Source organism: Colobus angolensis, unplaced genomic scaffold (genome assembly GCF_000951035.1).
Source record: "Colobus angolensis palliatus isolate OR3802 unplaced genomic scaffold, Cang.pa_1.0 Scaffold255, whole genome shotgun sequence".
NCBI lineage: Eukaryota > Metazoa > Chordata > Mammalia > Primates > Cercopithecidae > Colobus > Colobus angolensis.
The window spans coordinates 2,187,744-2,205,434 of record NW_012115766.1 but is presented as its reverse complement, the minus strand read 5'-3'; the positions used below and the strand labels follow the sequence as shown (position 1 = coordinate 2,205,434).

Sequence of the window (17,691 nt, the reverse complement as noted above, 5' to 3'; positions counted from 1 at the left end):
AGAAAGAAAGAAAGAAAGAAAGAAAGAAAGAAAGAAAGAAAGAAAGAAAGAAAGAAAGAAAGAAAGAAAAAGAAAGAAAGAAAGAAAGGAAGGAAGGAGGGAGGAAGGGAGGGAAGAAGAAAAGAAAGAAAGAAGAAAGGAAGGAAGGAAGGAAGGAAGGAAGGAAGGAAGGAAGGAAGGAACTATGAAATATTCTAGAGGGGCAGAATTCCAGGCAAAGGCAACATCAAGTGCAAAGGCCCAAGACTGACTGAAACAGGATGATGTGTTTGATGGTGTGTGACTCAAGCAGAGTGAACAGGCGTATACACAGGGAATGAAGGGGTAACCAGAGGCCAGATAACAGAGCATCTTACAGGCCAATTTCAGCTCTGTTTATTGAAACCTAAAAAATATTTTTCTCTGGAGGAAACTGTGTGTCAGAAAAAATCCGCGTGTTTTCTCCCACAGAGAGCTACCTCTCTTCAGCACTGCTCAACCACCCACCAAAGTGGGGCAGCAAAGCCCATGGCGTGCATCTCTAGAATCTTCTGTCCTGCCCCTGGGTACTCAGGCATGCCTCCCTCTGAGGGACACAGCCTCTGCCCACACTTCCCGTGGATCACTTCCACTCATTCTTCAGGGCCCGGTTTAAGTGTCTCCTCCTCCAGGAGGGCTTCCCTGGCCTCCCTGAAGCTGTATCACCGTTCTAAGATGGCTGCAATTTATCTGTGTTATCACAGCACCCTGGGTGTATCTGTATGCTGCACAAAGTAGAATGCCTTATCTTTTCATTGTTGTTGATGTTGTTTGTTTGTTTGTTTGTTTTTGAGATGGAGTCTCACTTTTGTTGCCCAGGCTGGAGTGCAACGGCGTGATCTTGGCTCACTGCAACCTCCGCCTCCTGGGTTCAAGCGATTCTCCTGCCTCAGCCTCCTGAGTAGCTAGGATTTCAGGCGCCATCCACCATGCCCAGCTAACTTTTTGTATTTTTAATAGAGATGGGGTTTCACCATGTTGGCCAGGCCGGTCTGGAACTCCTGACCTTAGGTGATCTGCCTGCCTCGGCCTCCAAAGTGCTGGGATTATGGGCATGAGCCACTGCGCCCAGCCCTTATCATTGCATTTATCTTCCTAGGTAGGAACTCCTTGAGAAGAGGCCTCAGTCTTATCACAAAGCTTAGAGCTGGAGAGTACAGAGTCAGTGTTCACTTCTGGGGGCAACTCTCTGGATGCCAATGGGCAAGTTCCTCAAATTCTCGTCCTTTCCTCTTTGCTGCATGGGAACCAGAAGCCATGAATGTTTACCCCATGAGGATTTCTGAACCCAAATTAAATAAAGCAAGTGAGGCAGCATCATAGTAGAATTATTGAGAATATTAATAAGAAACAGAAATAAAGATTCCAAGGATCAAAGCAGACTGTGGGAAATTATTTTAATTTACTTAGGTATTTGTGTGAACTTCAGTATCTTACACTATAATGCGTATTTTATTATTTTATAGCATATACTGAAATAACAATACTTCACAATTAGGCCTCCTTTTTTAAAAATATGATTTATCAAAAAGAAGAGGAAAATTTGGCAAATAAATTATATTTACATATGACAAATTGACATTAATATATGACAAATTGAGGAAATGTTATTTTTCTCAGCAGGACTCAAAAACCTTTATTTATTTATTTGAGACAGGGTCTCCCTCTGTCACCCAGGCTGGATTGCAGTGCCATGATCACTGCTCACTGCAGCTGTGACCTCCTGGGATCAAGCTATCCTCCCACCTCAGTCTCCCAAGTAGCTAGGACTACAGGTGCGCACCACCACGCCCAGTTAATTTTTTATTTTTTGTAAAGAGAGGGTCTCCCTATGTTTCCCAAGCTGGTCTTGAACTCCTACATGCAAGTGATCCTCCCACCTCAGCCTCCCAAAGTGCTGAGGTTACAAACAAGTGCCACTGCACCCAGAAAAAAGCCTTTAAGAAACTTTGCTTTTGCTTTATTAAAAAAAAGTCGGATGACATAAATGTTATCAGAACTCAATATATCTATCAAGTATGCTTCTACATATACAGCAGTATGCACGTGACAAAACAAAATTCAGATATTTTCTTTGGAGGTCCTCAAAATTAAGGTCAAACGTGGAAAATGTCAGTATTAGAAATAGTTGATATTTTCCAAGACATTTATATTTATGTAAAATAATTACATACTTGCATTGCAAATTTTATGATACATACATTTGGAGTATTTTTCATGTAAAAAAGGGATACTTTGCAGATGTTTGCCTAACTTTTTCTCCCTTACTATGTATTTAAAAGATCAATCATTCTATTACTTAAACATATTTTAGTTTAAAATAATTATCAAACTGTTAAACTTTTGTAAGACGGTATTTAATTTCTAGAATAAGTGACACATCTCAATCACCATTTCACAGGTGACACTAGTGGATGGGCGACCATATTTGGCGCAGTCCATGGAAATGCTAACAGTGTGCCCCTAACACAGAAGTGCTGTAAGTGGTTTTGATTCAAAGACAGTATCAGCTTTGTGAAAAACATGATTTGTGATGCACACATTTATATGGGTAATGTGACAAATTCACTTTGGAATTTCCTTTTAGTTCAATGTATTTCACTGGCTAACAGGTCTGTTGTCTGTCTGTGGGATTGGAAAGACAGAAAAAAAGAAAACAACCATTTATGCTATTTTCATGCATTACTCTCTGATTGCCACAATTATTCAGTATTGAATAATTGTGACAAATAGTAAAATTCTTATTCCTTTTAATTATTTTCTTCAAGAAAGATGTTAGGCACTGAGAGGACAACGATGACTAAGACGGAGTTCTAACCCACAAACACCTCACATGTAGCAGGAAAGACAGTTCCTTACAAAAGCAGTGATGATCCAATATTATTGCTAAATGGGAGGAATAATGTTTGCACCAGGGAATGGGGAAGCCCATTGGAAGAAATGATGGCTGTGCTGAGGATGGGGAAAGATTCCCAGAGAGGATAACATTTGAGATGGACTTTGAAGTCCTTGGATGGAGGAAGGCTACGAGGTGACCAGATGAGCAGGGGAGCAAGATCAGCAAAACACTGGGGAAGATGCCCAGCAGGTTGCAGCATGCCTTTTCACAACCATTCTGAGTGCGTGAAGTGGACGGGCAGGAGCTGAGCCTAGAAGGCTGGGGCCAGCCCATGAAAGGTTTTGGTGCACACACTGAAGTGTGGCCTCTATCCTGTAGACAGAATTTTAGGGGGGGGTGTGTATATGTAGAGACATAGATATATAATTAGATGAATGTACAATTACATACATTAGTATGTATATGTAAATATATGTATGTAACATGTATATATCAAATATGACACTAACAGTATTTTATGTACTTTATAATACCAGTTTATAATGACCATTTATATACTTTATAATGCACAAGAATATTCTGTATGAAAATTAGAAACAAGGCCGGGCGCGGTGGCTCAAGCCTGTAATCCCAGCACTTTGGGAGGCCGAGACGGGTGGATCACGAGGTCAGGAGATCGAGACCATCCTGAGCTACACGGTGAAACCCCGTCTCTACTAAAAAATACAAAAACTAGCTGGGCGAGATGGCGGGCGCCTGTAGTCCCAGCTACTCAGGAGGCTGAGGCAGGAGAATGGCGTAAACCCGGGAGGCGGAGCTTGCAGTGAGCCGAGATCGCGCCACTGCACTCCAGCCTGGGCGACAGAGCTAGACTCCGTCTCCAAAAAAAAAAAAAAGAAAAAGAAAATTAGAAACTAAAAAAGGATAAAATTAAAAATAAATACAACCAAAAGCTCTACTATTTTCTACCTAACCCACAATGAGTCGTCTTGCCCACATCCCATTTTAAAGGTTACTACTGTATACAACAGGCAATCATCATAGTTTTGTGCCTAATGTTTGTTTGGTTTGGTCTTATGTTTATTTTATTTTTTAATGAGGAGGAAGAGCACGTGATCAGAAATGTATGTGAGGAAGATTATTTCATTAGAATTGCAGAGAATGAATTAGAGTAGTGAGTCTTAGCCATGGCAACAGTGTCTGCAAAGAACGTCTGACAGTGTCTAGAGACCTTTTTTTTTTTTGAGACAAGGTCTCACTCTGTTGCCCAGGATGGAGTGCAGTGATACAATCACGGCTCACTGCAGCCTTGAACCTCCCAGGCTCAAGTGATCCTTCCACCTCAACTTCCTGAGTAGCTGGGACTACAGACATGCACCACCATGCCTGGCTAATTTTCATATTCTTTGTAGAGATGGGGTCTTGCCATGTTGCCCAGGCTGGTCTCAAACTGCGGGGCTCAAGCAATCCACCCGTCTCAGCCTCCCAAAGTGTTGGAATTACAGGCGTGAGCCACCCATGCCCAGCCTGGAGACACTTTTGGTCGTCCTGATGGAGAAGGGTGGGTTGCTGCTGGCATCTAGTGGGTAGAGGCCAGGGCTACTGCTGAACATCCTACAATGCAAAGGACAGCCTCCCAGGACAAAGAACAATTTGTCAGTCATGTTCAGATGGAGGAGAAAGAATGATGATAAAAGAGATACTGGATATTATGTTTATTCCAATCCCTAGGAAATGCCATTGAGAAGACTGAGGTAGAGAGAGATGCAAAAGGCGTTTCAGAAAAAGAATCCACAGAGCCTGGGGGCATGATTGGCTTGCAGGTGATGGAGGGTAAACAGTTTAATGCTCACATTTCTGGTTTTGGCGACACACCCAGCTTGACCAAATGAAATTATTCTATTGGTAAATAAGTTTCCAATCACAGGTTTTCAATTTAATCATATAAGCACTATTTCAATGGTGGTTATGTCAATAAATATTGATGTAAGCATATGAAAGCTATCTTTAGGAAGTTGAACTAATTAACATATATGTATAGACAACATAAAATATTTTCAAAAATGTATGCACTAAAAGCATCTTTTACATTAAGTATATACTCAGTAGAAGTTTGTTGGCTTTACTAATAAAATTCAGTAAAATTTATTTTTAAAATAACATTTGGATAAAAGTGATCTAAAAGAAGCAGGGCAACTAAAAAGAACTTATAATTACATTAAAAGAAATAACAAAATAAATTCAAAAATAACTCTCACATTCTTAGCTCTATCAGTACAAATATTCATAGGCTCCGAGGAGAAATCAGACTCCAAAAATACTTACTCTGTCTCTCAAAGTCTCTCTCTCTCTCCTCTGCCCTCCTCTCTATCACACACACACACACACACACACACACGCACACACACAGAGTGATTGTCCTATGGACCAGCTTGGCCTGGCTTCTCCTTAGATTTCTCACTTCTTTACATGCCATTATCTTAGTAACTATGTAAGTCCCTTCAGAGTACATCCTGAATCCTTCTTTCTTCTGAATGCTTCAGATAGATAGATCTTTGGTTATCTCAGCTTTGCAGCTTCTCTACAACTTTTATCTTCAACTTTCAACTTCAGAGTGATGAAAAACAAAGAACCAAAAGGAAGGAATATCTGGCTGGATGGATTTTAGTAAGGTGCCAGTGTGGTTATGGTGGAACCTGCATCTCAATCTTCTCATGGTTCTTAGGGAAGTTTGAAAGAAGAAAAAAATTGAATCTGATTTTAAACAACAAGCATTTATTGAGCAACTATTTTTTGGTATTCAAATGAACTGAACTGACTCAGTCATATCCATTAAGAATTAATCATACTAATGTTTTTCATTGAAGTGAACTTAATCTTGCTTCACTAGATGAGTTTATGCTAGTTAACATTTTGTGAGTTTTTTCTAATCACTTGGTAAATGTCTCTGAAATGACTACTAGAAACTAGAACTGAGATTAACACATTAGTCTACATTTGAGTAGGAGAGAATTCTTATTTACTTTTATTAGGGGCTGAATGAGTTCATTTAACAGATGTAAATTTCATACATTCAATGAAAAGAAAACAGTATCAGTTATTAAAGGCAAAGTCATAACTAAAGAAATGTATTTGTTTGCTAGTGAAATCTTACTCTTTTTGTCCCATTAGTTCTAAAACAGTATCCACAATGCTGTGACTGCAAAGAAACTGAATTGGAATGTGTAAATGGTGACTTAAAGTCTGTGCCGATGATTTCTAACAATGTGACATTACTGTGAGTAAAACTTCATTATTGGTGATATTTGTCCCTATAGTCACATGAAAACCAAGGAAAAACCCAATAGTGTTGCGTGTGTATTAGCAAAATAATAGAAACTCTGTTTAAAACTACCAGTCATCAGATAATTCTCCATGCTTCCTATTCAGGGGGAAAAAATGGTTTACACCCTGTATGTTAGATTAGCCTGGATCAGTTAACTCACAAATGTCTGTGAGCCTGGAGTTCTTATTTTCAATTGTTTTCTGATTTATGTATGATTACTATCGTGCTTGTGCTGAAATGTTTTCGTTTTTAAAAAAGGAAGCATACTTACTTATTCTACGCCATTTTTAACATTGGTAATCTATCCAAGACTGCAAAGATATAAAAGGTCCATGAAGCTAGCAGCTATGAGCTATGTTATATCATGCAAAATTTTCTGTACTTTGCATAAAGTTATTGAAAGCCTCAGGAATTTGCATTCATGTCATCATTTGGGCATGCAAAAGTGGGTTGGGATCTTTGGTTGGTTTTTGGTTTGGTTTGGTTTGTTAACGCACCCAGAGAGTAAAAACAAAGAAGTTAAATCACTGTGGACTTTCCAGTCTGCTATACTAACTAGATACATTTGTCAAATATTCACAAACTACTTTATTTTGCTTTATAAACTTTTCATTCTCCCATAAAAAATTTTTAGTTATTGTCATGTTCAAATATGGATTAGTATAATGGGCATCATCAAATATTCTTTTCCCAAGCATGTGGCTTCTAGGGAAGAGTTGGGTTGGTCATAAAAATCCATAATGAAGTTTGCTTTACATGTTATTTTAGGTCTCTTAAGAAAAACAAAATCCACAGTCTTCCAGATAAAGTTTTCATCAAATACACAAAACTTAAAAAGATGTAAGTAGCCATTAATAGCATATTTATTTTAAAAAAATCCTTTTGGTGGTGTAAGATGTTTTTGATCTAAAAATAAAATAAAATATCAAGCTTTTTATCTTTATCATTACATTTATGTTTCTAAATGTAATTACAATTAGAAAATAAAACATTTAAAAGTATGTTATCTTTCCATTTCATAATTTAAAGGAGCTGAACCCATTTTATTTAAGCTTTTTCAGAGAATTAACTTGGAGTCGAGGTAAAACATCTCAATAGGAAAATACACAGTTCCATTATTTTCCTCAAGATATTGGGAAAATGACATTGCACATTTAGGGGCACTTTTTCACTTGAAAAAAAGAGTGACAGCATAAACAAGAACAATCAGATCATTTCAAGTACATAATGATAGGGTACAAATATCCCCCAGGGTGTTAGCCGTGAAAACACGGGAGTTGTGCAATCAGTGATATTAACATATCTGAGGAAAGAAAATGCCAATAAATAGGACATGATCAGCAGAGAAGGTATTCTGTGACAAAGAAGGGCCAATATGCTTCCAGAATCATCCAAGAAAGAAAACCCTGAACTGTGAAACATAATCCCTAGAGATGATCTCTCTTGGAGGGTAGGATGCACCACAATTTGCATAAACAATTCCTTTGCTTTGATCCCCTACTAACCAAGCAACCTTAGGGTGATGAATTTAATTCCCCAACGGCTTCATTTTAAAGTATTTGAAAAGCTGCATGGCATAGAGAATAAGAGCATTCCTATAAGTGGGATGGGATGCTTTCTATTCACATTTATAAATCGAGAATATTCAGGTTTATGTATCAGTCATTTGTAAGTTGGATCGGTGTCTGTCAATCCCTCTGGGCCAGTCGCTCTGGGGCGCTGGAGGGGCTACACCTGCTGAGATGATCATTAGACTAGATAACAAAATTAGCAAGAGAATGCTGTACACTCTGCAAGCCCCCTTGGCGGTACCATCATCTTTTTGTGTTATCCTTCAGTATCCAGCATAGAGGAGAAAAGTTTCTAGAAATGTGAAATTTGTGAAAATCCAGGAATAAAAATTATCTGAATCTTTGTTGATACTGGGCACACACATTTGGTTTGAAATACCATCAAGGATTTTGTGTTCCTGAATTTAGGTACAGATTTCCTCATACAAGAAAAGAAGTAGCTAATGGAAGTCCACAAGGTAGAACCTTGTGTGAATATCAGTACTCAATCATACCTGGGTTTGACTGTGGCCTCTGTAAAGCCCAGCTGCTCTCAGACCTGTTGCTTCATCCTAAAGTATGTGGGTATGTGGTCATGTCATTGTCACACTAGAGTAGCTATGGATTGACTCTGCATGTCCAGATTCCTCTAGAGAGGAAATTCTAACCACACTCTTCCTAGTCTTCCAATAAATCCCTAAAATCACAACCTGTTCATTAGATGAATCAATATTGTCTTTGCACTGCCTGGATAGTACATGTGGGAGGAAAAATAGCACTAGCAGAAATGAAGGGAAGATATTTTTTGTTTCAGAATTCTTGTTTCATAGCAATTGAAATTCTATCTTCCAGAGTCATAGAAGTTTTAAGAATTTCTAATTAAATCTTTTCATTATATACGAAGTAACCAAAGTCTGCAATGGTTAAATGACTCACCTAAGATCTACAACTAGTAAGTGGAAGACCCAGAATTAGAGCCAATGTCTTCTGATGTCCAAAGTAGTGCTTACTTTACCATAACAGGAAACCTTAAGAGGGAAAGAAATTGTTCTAGCATTCAACTGAATTTCTACCAGCACAGACTGTCCCACCCCATGTAGAATTCCCTTGTATATGTTTTGCCCCCTAATTTTGGGCAAGCTGACTTCTGGGGAGGGGGCGGGGTCACTAGAGGCTCAAGCAGGAGGGTTAAAATTAGACTTCTCAGGCCACGTCCTTCCTTGGTCTATTAATCCATAACTGTGTTCTTTGCCAGTATCTCCCTCTGTGGTCCCAGTCCCTGCTAGCCCACTGAAGAGAATAACATAGAAGCAATTTAATAATTCAGGTCCATAATTTTCCAAGTGAAAAAAGATAGAGATTAAACTTTATTGCCAAGATTAGCTAGCAATTTCTCCAAGTAAATGTTTAATTCTACTTTATCAGAGAAAACAGGCACCACATCATAACCTGAATATTACCTGATAGGGCTTCTCCCCATGCAAGCTGCTACTTGATCGTTTGCAGGCATTAATTTTCCCGGAGACTAATAGAAAAGAAGTTATGAGACTCTCATCAATAAACATTCATCAAGTGTTTATTATATGTAAGATAAAGCCCCGGGTGATAAAACACAATTGCTTACAGTCATCTACCACTTTTTAAAGTTTACAAAGAATTCTAATATTTGGAATTTTCATCCCCAAAGTCTGTGAGGTGGGGCAGACACCGTTACAGCAGTTTCAGGAATCAGGAAAGCCACTTGGGAAGAGAGGTTGTTTGCCCAAAGTCCGTCAGCTGACAAGTAGTAGAGACTGGCCTCAAACTCAAATCTTCTGACCATGCTCCTTTGGAAGCCCACCCACATAGTCCAGGCTCAGAATGTGTTATTATCAATGAAACCACCCAGAAAGTAAACTTTGATTTGAAAATAACTCAAGTTCTTTATACTCAAATATCCTAGAGCAGCTCATAAGCTCAACAATGCTTTCTTAAATCTCCTTTCCTCCCCATCCCCTTTACCCACATTCCTCAACTCCTCCTGCTCTTTTCCAAACTCCCAGAAAAATAACCCCCAGCAGCAGTCCTACTTCTTGTCCCTCCTATACATCTACTCTTACCTTCTTCTTCCCAATCCTCATACAAATGACCCAAATAACAAATGTGGCAAATACCAAACCATCCCCAGGAAAGGATGTCAGGGGGAGGAAGAAACCAGATGGGCCTCAGTCAGAACTCTTGGTATCTGGTAGAAGAAGAGCAGCAGCTAGCAAGATCCACATATTCATTTACTCCTGTGATAAATATTTACTGACACCTACAAGGTGCTAGGCACCAAGGATACAGCATGAACAGCACTGATGAAAAGCCACAGATGAAATTAAGCTTGTGGAGCTTAATTTCCAATCAAGAAAGATAGTCAATAAACAAAGTTTAAAATATACAATTTGTTAGGTGGTGGTGAAGGCTAAAAATAAACCAGAAAGAGGATTAGAAGGTGCTGGGGAAATGGAATTTCAAACAATTCACTAATAACTTTGTCCACATTACCATTGCTCAAGGTGCCTCTAAAGCTCCCCAAGAGACTGCTCAGAACACATCTAATCAGTCTTCTACATACGTCTACAGATATTTAAGACTAGCTGTCATCACCCTCCACCACACCACAAACCTCTTCCCTAAGTATCTTCAGTTCCTTAAATTCCTCCCCAAAGGACATAGTTTCAAATCTTTTCATCATTCTGGTCACAATAATCTGCATATGTTTGCCTACATTTGTCTTGATGGGTGACATCTAGAATAAATACACTGTTATCACTGTAACATGACCGAGGCAAACGGGGAAGAACTCGCATCCCTTTCCATCTGCACTCTATATGCCCTATGATTATATTGCTCTTTTGATGATTTCTTGATACTCTTAACTCCTACTGATCTATAATGTCTAATCCCATGCCACATGTGTTGCTGCTAAGTGATGTGTGTGCTACATCCTGTACTCATGCACTTAGTATTTGAGAGGTAGCTGTGGATGCTTAAATATATCCCGAGTCAGTTTCATCCTGTTAGAGTCAGTTTTTCTTACCAGAGAGTGAAGGTCTTTTTGTGTTTTCCATCACAGTCACTACTCCTCTCATAATTATGTCATCTGCAAATAAGATCAACTACATTCACCCAGGTCATGGAGTAAAATATTGAACAGAACAGCACCAAACTATCTTTCTATATTCCTTCATCACCATCCTTCAGATAAGAATATGTATCATTCTTTCTTTTGTCCAAAAAAAATTATAAAACTGCTTGATCAGTGCCCAGCAGACATGTAACAATGTTTATCACATAGTTTTGCACAGTCTTTCAAAGAAGAAAATGAAGTTGGTCTACCACGTGGTTTCTTGTGAACTATCCTGGTCACTTTCTCTCTGAGGCATAGACAAAGCAGCATCATATTCACCTGTTCTATGATCTTCCCAGGACCAGCATTGAGCTCATCCAACCACAGCTTGTGAAACCAACTTCTTACCTTTTTGAGAACTTAAGACTACATTTGCCATCTTTTACTTTCCAGCTGCTCATCCTTTCTCTGGATTCCTCAGCAATTGACCATAATTTGATGTTCTCATTTTTTGGCATTTCTCAATTTCTGGGAGAAAATTTCCAAACTAGAGGGCTTTAATTAATTTTGATTAACACCTTCTACCATCTTGGGCTTTCACTGAGCTGCCTGCCATATAGCCTTTCCATTTCTTCAATCCTGAGACCATCTTCTTTGATCCAGAAGACAGGAACAAAGTAGGAGTTGAGAAATAAGCAGTTGTTCCTTTTATATTATCTCACAACATTATAAAACAGGTCCCAGGAGGCAAACTGAGATTTTCCTTAACACTTTCTCGCTTCTACAATAAAACTAGATACACATTTTTATTGCCACAGTATTCTCTACTGTTTGAGTTTTGCACATGACTCGGGTCAACTACAATTCTATTTTCATGAAGCCCTCACTTTCCCTCTTGAAGGAACAACTCTCTGACCACCATATGCTCCTCACGGGCTGGACGGCCCTCCTGGCTCTCTCTTAGTCTATTGAGGCCTGTGTCGTAGCATACATGGTAAGAAACCCACAAGGATTAACGAGTATTTGCTGAGTGAACGATGGGTAGGACTAACATGTAGAACTAAAGAGAAGGTGGGGAGCATCTTCACCAGGGAGAAGAAAGAAATATAAGTAGAAACGTCCAAAGGATGTTGAGAAGAGAGTGAACAGGCAGTTTGCCTAAAGGAAAGGCATCCCCACAGGAGATGATGGAGCATACGCCGGAGAGGTCACTGAATCATGATTGTATGCCAGCTAAGACATCTGAATTTTATTCTGTTTCAGCAGAGGACATGCACAAATATGTGTTTTAGACTGTATTGAGTTAATAAAGTTAATCTGCATATTTAACAGATTATATTATATGACAGGGGTATCCCCAGACCCTGAACCACGGACGGGTACCAGTCTGTGGCGTGTTAGGAACTGGGCTGCACAGCAGGAGGTGAGTGGCGGGCGAGCAAGCAAAGCTGAGCTCTGCCTCTTCCTGTCACATCAGCAGTGGCATCAGATTCTCACAGGAGTGTGAACACTATTGTGAACTGCACATGCAAGGGATCTAGGTTGTACACTCTTTAAGAGAATCTAATGATAAATGTAATGCGCTTGAAACATCCTGAAACCATACCCCCTCCCCATCCATAGAAAAATTGGCCAGGCATGGTGGCTTATACCTATAATCCCAGCACTTTGGGAGGCTGAGGCAGGTGGATCAGTTGAGGTCAGAAGTTTGAGACCAGCCTGGCCAACATGGTGAACGTCTCTACTAAAAATACAACAAAAATATTAGCCGGACGTGGTGGCGTGTGTCTGTAGTCCCAGCTACTCAAGAGGGTGAGGCAGGAGAATTGCTTGAACCCAAAAAGTCCAAATTGCAGTGAGCCGAGATCTCATCACAGCACTCCAGCCTGGGTGACAGAGCATAATTCTGTTTTAAAAGCAAAAAAAAAAAAAAAAAAAAAAAAAAGAAAAAGAAAAATTGTCTTCTACGAAACCAGTCCCTGGTGCCAGAAAGGTTGGGGACTGTTGTCCTGTGAGATCACCAAATTTAATGTCAAGGCAGTCTCCTGTCTGGAATACTCTGAATATTCACAGTGGAGTTGAGGTCATTTAGGCATCCAAAAAAAAAAAAAAAAAACCAAATTCCTAAATCAAAATTAAATCTTAATTGCCAGATGAATAAGTGTTGCTTAACTGATCTGAATGCTTTTACTATTGATCAGTTTATTCATTTTAATAATCTTTTAAAATGTCAGGCCTTTCTAAATTGTGGGTGGATGCAGTTTCAAATGACCTTTCAGAGAAATAAAATACAATTTGTGGGATTGACTATAATACTTCATCACTACTACCATGGAAACAAACAGCAGTTCTCCTTCTTATTGTAACAAAAACCTTTTATAAATTAGGAATTCCTTCTTAATCTGGGTTCTTGTTAAATATAATCACTGGCAACAAAATGAAATCCAAGGTGTCTGCCTGGCTCTTGAATACAAAATGGCACATTCAAAAATAGCCTATAAACACGCATGTCATTAAAGCATTTATTTGCTTGAGTTTCGGGTACATAAATTCCTGGCATTTCTGCTTGAAAAGTCCTGACAGCTGAAACAGCAGGAATTCATGAACCTGTAAGTTATTCTTAGAAAAGGCATTCAGTGTAAAGTATATTAAATGGGCTCATATCTCAGCTCTGAATAAAAAGAGGGCACCACTTGCCAAGTTGTCATGTTTCCAGATATCCCCTCACATTCTTTAAGCTACTATTCCGTAAAAAAGACAGCAGAGGCTAGAGGATGGAGTTCAAGTTCAGCAGCCTAAGTCTGAGACATGGAATGTGGGAGGGACTACAGTTCTCTACGGGGTGGCAGCCAGCCAACTAAATAGAAAACTAGAAGCTCTTCATTATGTAAGAGTTTGAGTTTTAAGTGATGTCAGTGAAGGGAGATAGGTTGTACACATCAGATGAGTTGTGTGGATCATTGGTTTTACTCTTTCTTTCCCTTCTTATAAGACAAAAGCATAAGGTCAAATTCACAATTTGCAACTGCACTCATCTCTTTAAGACGTGACAACATGTAGGTAAAATATACATCCATTTTTGAATTTATCATCCTGAATAAAATGTAAATAGCATTAGTTAAGTAGTGAATTGTATATTTAAGAGAAACTTCAATATACCTACAACAGAGTATTTTGCTCTTTTTCTATTTTCATTTGCTACTGTAGCATAATTCATCATATTAACTTTCATTGCATCAGTCTCAAGGCTCTGAAAATGCTAAAACAGATATTGATCTGTGTGAGTTCATCCTATTCATAGCAGAATCTTAAACCAAAAGCAGAATTTATGCTGCTCTGTGAAGCATCTCCCCACAGATATGGTACAGGGAATGGGGGTTAAGATGGCACAAGGTTACGCTGGGTTTCAAGTTTACTTCGCAGGATTGAAATTGATGCTCTGCATATCACCACAGACGTAATGCTCTGTAGTGCCAACCCTTTGCACATGGAGGAACACAAGGAAAATGACAATATTTGTAAAGTACTTGGGTACTTGGGGTGAAAGATTGTGTTTGTTGATAGCTGGAAGCCTGCCCTGGCTTTTTTTTTTTTTTTTCCTTTCTAATAACCTTTATTTACTTTCATTTTCTTTTTTTTTAGTTGAAGTTAAATATATATAATTTACTATCTTTACCATTTTTAAGTGTACAATTTAATGGTAGTAATTATTCATTTGTCCCCCTTCATCTCCCCTCTTCCTGGCCTCTGGTAACCACTCTGATCTTGGCTTTATCTGGCTCTCTTGAGGTCTGAGAGAGTCATTATCCTGGTACTCTTTTTTTTTTTCTTTTTTTTTTTTGAGATGGAGTCTCACTCTGTGGCCCAGGCTGGAGTGCAACAGCACGATCTCGGCTCACTGCAAGCTCCGCCTCCCAGGTTCACGCCATTCTCCTGCCTCAGCCTCCCAAGTAGCTGGGACTACAGGCGCCCGCCACCACGCCTGGCTAGTTTTTTTGTATTTTTTAGTAGAGACGGGGTTTCACCATGTTAACCAGGATGGTCTCGATCTCCTGACCTTGTGATCCGCCCGCCTCGGCCTCCCAAAGGGCTGGGATTACAGGCTTGAGCCACCGCGCCCGGCCATCCTGGCACTCTTATAACACAATCGTGACTCAGAGGCAAAGGCTGGGACCTCTGCTAGGAAATAATTATGGTATGATAAAATTCACAGTATAGCCAGATGTCAAATGAGCATGTGATCTACAAATAGTTTTGCAGTAGACTATCATAGCAATGAAACAGCATTGTGTAATAGTTTAGGAAGCAATTCAAACCAAAATAAGAGAAACGGAAGCCATTCAAAAGACTATGTAACAATTTGTTACTATTAGTGTAGGTATTGCCTGACCCTGAGAGCCTTCAGAGAACAGGAATTCAGAGCTAACTTCCCGTTGTACAATGAAGACAGCAAATGGAAATTATTTACTTAGATACTCCTGACAGTGCAATTACGGAATCAATACTGTATTGTTATGTTGCTTCAGAGGTTAAGGCAGTCCTGATTCTGTGACTTGAAATTGGCATACTTGCCCTGGTTCAACTACTGATGTCCTTTGATATTCTGAGTACCTAACTTGCCTTGTCCTTCTCACTTTGCATCATGAAATAGAGAAGAATTAAAACTTGCCCTCTCCTTTATTCACGGGAATAGAACAAAGATAAATGGGGAGTTAAAGGTGCATCTCTGTGCACAAAGAGGAAGAAAGTTCAGCAGTGAGAGGCTGGCTAGTCTCACATGGCCAGAAACTCCTGCCCGTCAGAACAGGATGGTCAGGGTGGTTCCAGTTTGCCAAAACAAGACTAGATCCTTCCGCAGACACATCACACTGGAGTTCAGTGGCATGAATCAGAAATGCCTCAATCTCACTGCACGAGTACTATGAGAAAAGCATTGGCTAGTTCATAGCCATTTCTCACTGACAACATCTCCCCAACATAAGAATAGGACATTGTACTTTATAAGGCAATTTCATAGTTGTCTTCAGGTAAAGAAAGTGGAGAACATGTTCAACAACCTAATATAGTCCATAAACCATAATCACCTGACTCTCCTATCTTATTCCTACCAGATTTCTTCAGCGTAATTGCATTAGACACATATCCAGGAAAGCATTTTTTGGATTATATAATCTACAAATATTGTGAGTAACTTCTTTCTCATATTGTAGGTATAATTTTAAGTAAAGACTAAAAGGATAGAATGGTACTTTTTCAAGGCTCAACTTGATCGTAGGGAAATGGGAGGAATAGGTTATCACAAAGTACTTAGATTAGTTATTACACTGAAAGAATTATTAAAAGATTCCTACCTTTACCAGAAGACATATAAAGGTTCTCCTTAAGCTTGTCTTCTCTAGCTTGGGTCACTTCCGCAATATTTTAGCATTTTATTTCTTTTCTAACTCTTGATAACTTGCTATGTATTTTCTCAAAATGCTAGTCTACTAAGGATGTCACCAAAAAGAACAAAAGCAAAAATTGCCCCACATACTTAGTTATTATACCCTTACAATCTAACATGATGTAATATCCCAAAATATTTTAGGACCACTTTCTCTGCCCCGGCCCTGGTGTTGCACACACTGGGCTTGTGGTTATCTGTACCTTCTGGATACCCCTTGAATTTGCGCCCTCTGCTCATTCAGCCGAGTACTTTCAGACGCAGATGTCCATATTCATAATCATCATCAGTGGCTCCTATTCTAATTATATGTGACTAAAATGGGGTGTTGAGTTTGCCCGATTAACTCACCCATGCTCTTTGTAGATATCTCAACCACAACCGCATCACAACTCTCAGACCTGGAATATTCAAAGACTTACATCAGCTAACTTGGCTGTAAGTACTCTAATTCTTCCTTCTCCATAAAGGATCCTAGTCTTGATGATATACAACAGTGCTCATATCGTTTCCACTGTTTGACGTATCTTATTTTTATGCTTACTTTTCTGATTATCATATAATCTGCAGAACTTTACCCAGGCAATTCAATGTCATGTCAAGTAGTGGTTATGTAAAAAGGAAGCTGGCCAAGCTTCTTCAGGAGGCCTTCTGAGCTCTGCGGTAGGCTTGCTAAGCCATCCATCCATCCAGTGCTCACCAAGAGCAGGAATGCTCAACCTCAGGACTACTGATATTTTTGCTCACTTAATGCTTGTTTTGGGGAAGGGTAGGGTGGAAGGTCAGAGTATGTCCTGTGCATTTTAGGATGCTAAGCACCATCTGTGGCCTCTACCCACTAGATGCCTGTAGTATACCCCTTCTCCCAAGAGTTGTGATAACTAAAAATGTTTCCAGACATCGCTGAATGTCCCTTGGGAGGAAAAATTGACCTCTGCTGACAACCACTGTACTGAAAAGTAAGCAAGTTAAGAACTTGTTCTGCTTTCCAGAGCATTCAGAGAGAAGTCTGAAAACATGATAGCTTGTGGTATTTCACCACTTTTCAGACTTAGCCACCAGCTCTGTTCCAAGAAACCTCACGTCAGATGTCTGTGCTCTCACCAGGAAAATACACAAGGGGCGGTTAGAAGGCTTTCTGTATTGTTTGCCCATTTTCTGCAGGTTGGCCTGGTCTAGGGAAAAAGCCAGGGCCTCAGCTTCATCCAGGCCCTTCTATGTGCCTTGCCCTTAGTCCCATGCTTAGTCTTCCAGGCAACTTTTTCTTTTGTCTTTTCTTTTCTTTTCTCTCTTTCTCTCTTTCTCTCTCTCTTTCTTTCTCACTCTTAGCCCCATGCTTAGTCTTCCAGGCTTTTCTTTCTTTCTTTCTTTCTTTCTTTCTTTCTTTCTTTCTTTCTTTCTTTCTTTCTTTCTTTCTTTCTT

The 17,691-nt window shown here is 39.4% G+C and overlaps 1 protein-coding gene across 2 annotated transcripts in view; it reads left to right on the top strand.

The window, feature by feature from the left end:
* RXFP2 (relaxin/insulin-like family peptide receptor 2) overlaps positions 1–17,691 on the top strand; it is a 71,277-nt gene that overhangs the window by 20,125 nt on the left and 33,461 nt on the right. For both annotated transcript variants that reach the window (XM_011946913.1, XM_011946912.1), the window contains exons 3-7: positions 2,420–2,497; positions 6,029–6,134; positions 6,951–7,022; positions 15,938–16,009; positions 16,636–16,707. In XM_011946913.1, coding sequence (XP_011802303.1) covers positions 2,420–2,497; positions 6,029–6,134; positions 6,951–7,022; positions 15,938–16,009; positions 16,636–16,707 — 400 coding nt within the window. The remainder of the gene's footprint in view (positions 1–2,419; positions 2,498–6,028; positions 6,135–6,950; positions 7,023–15,937; positions 16,010–16,635; positions 16,708–17,691) is intronic.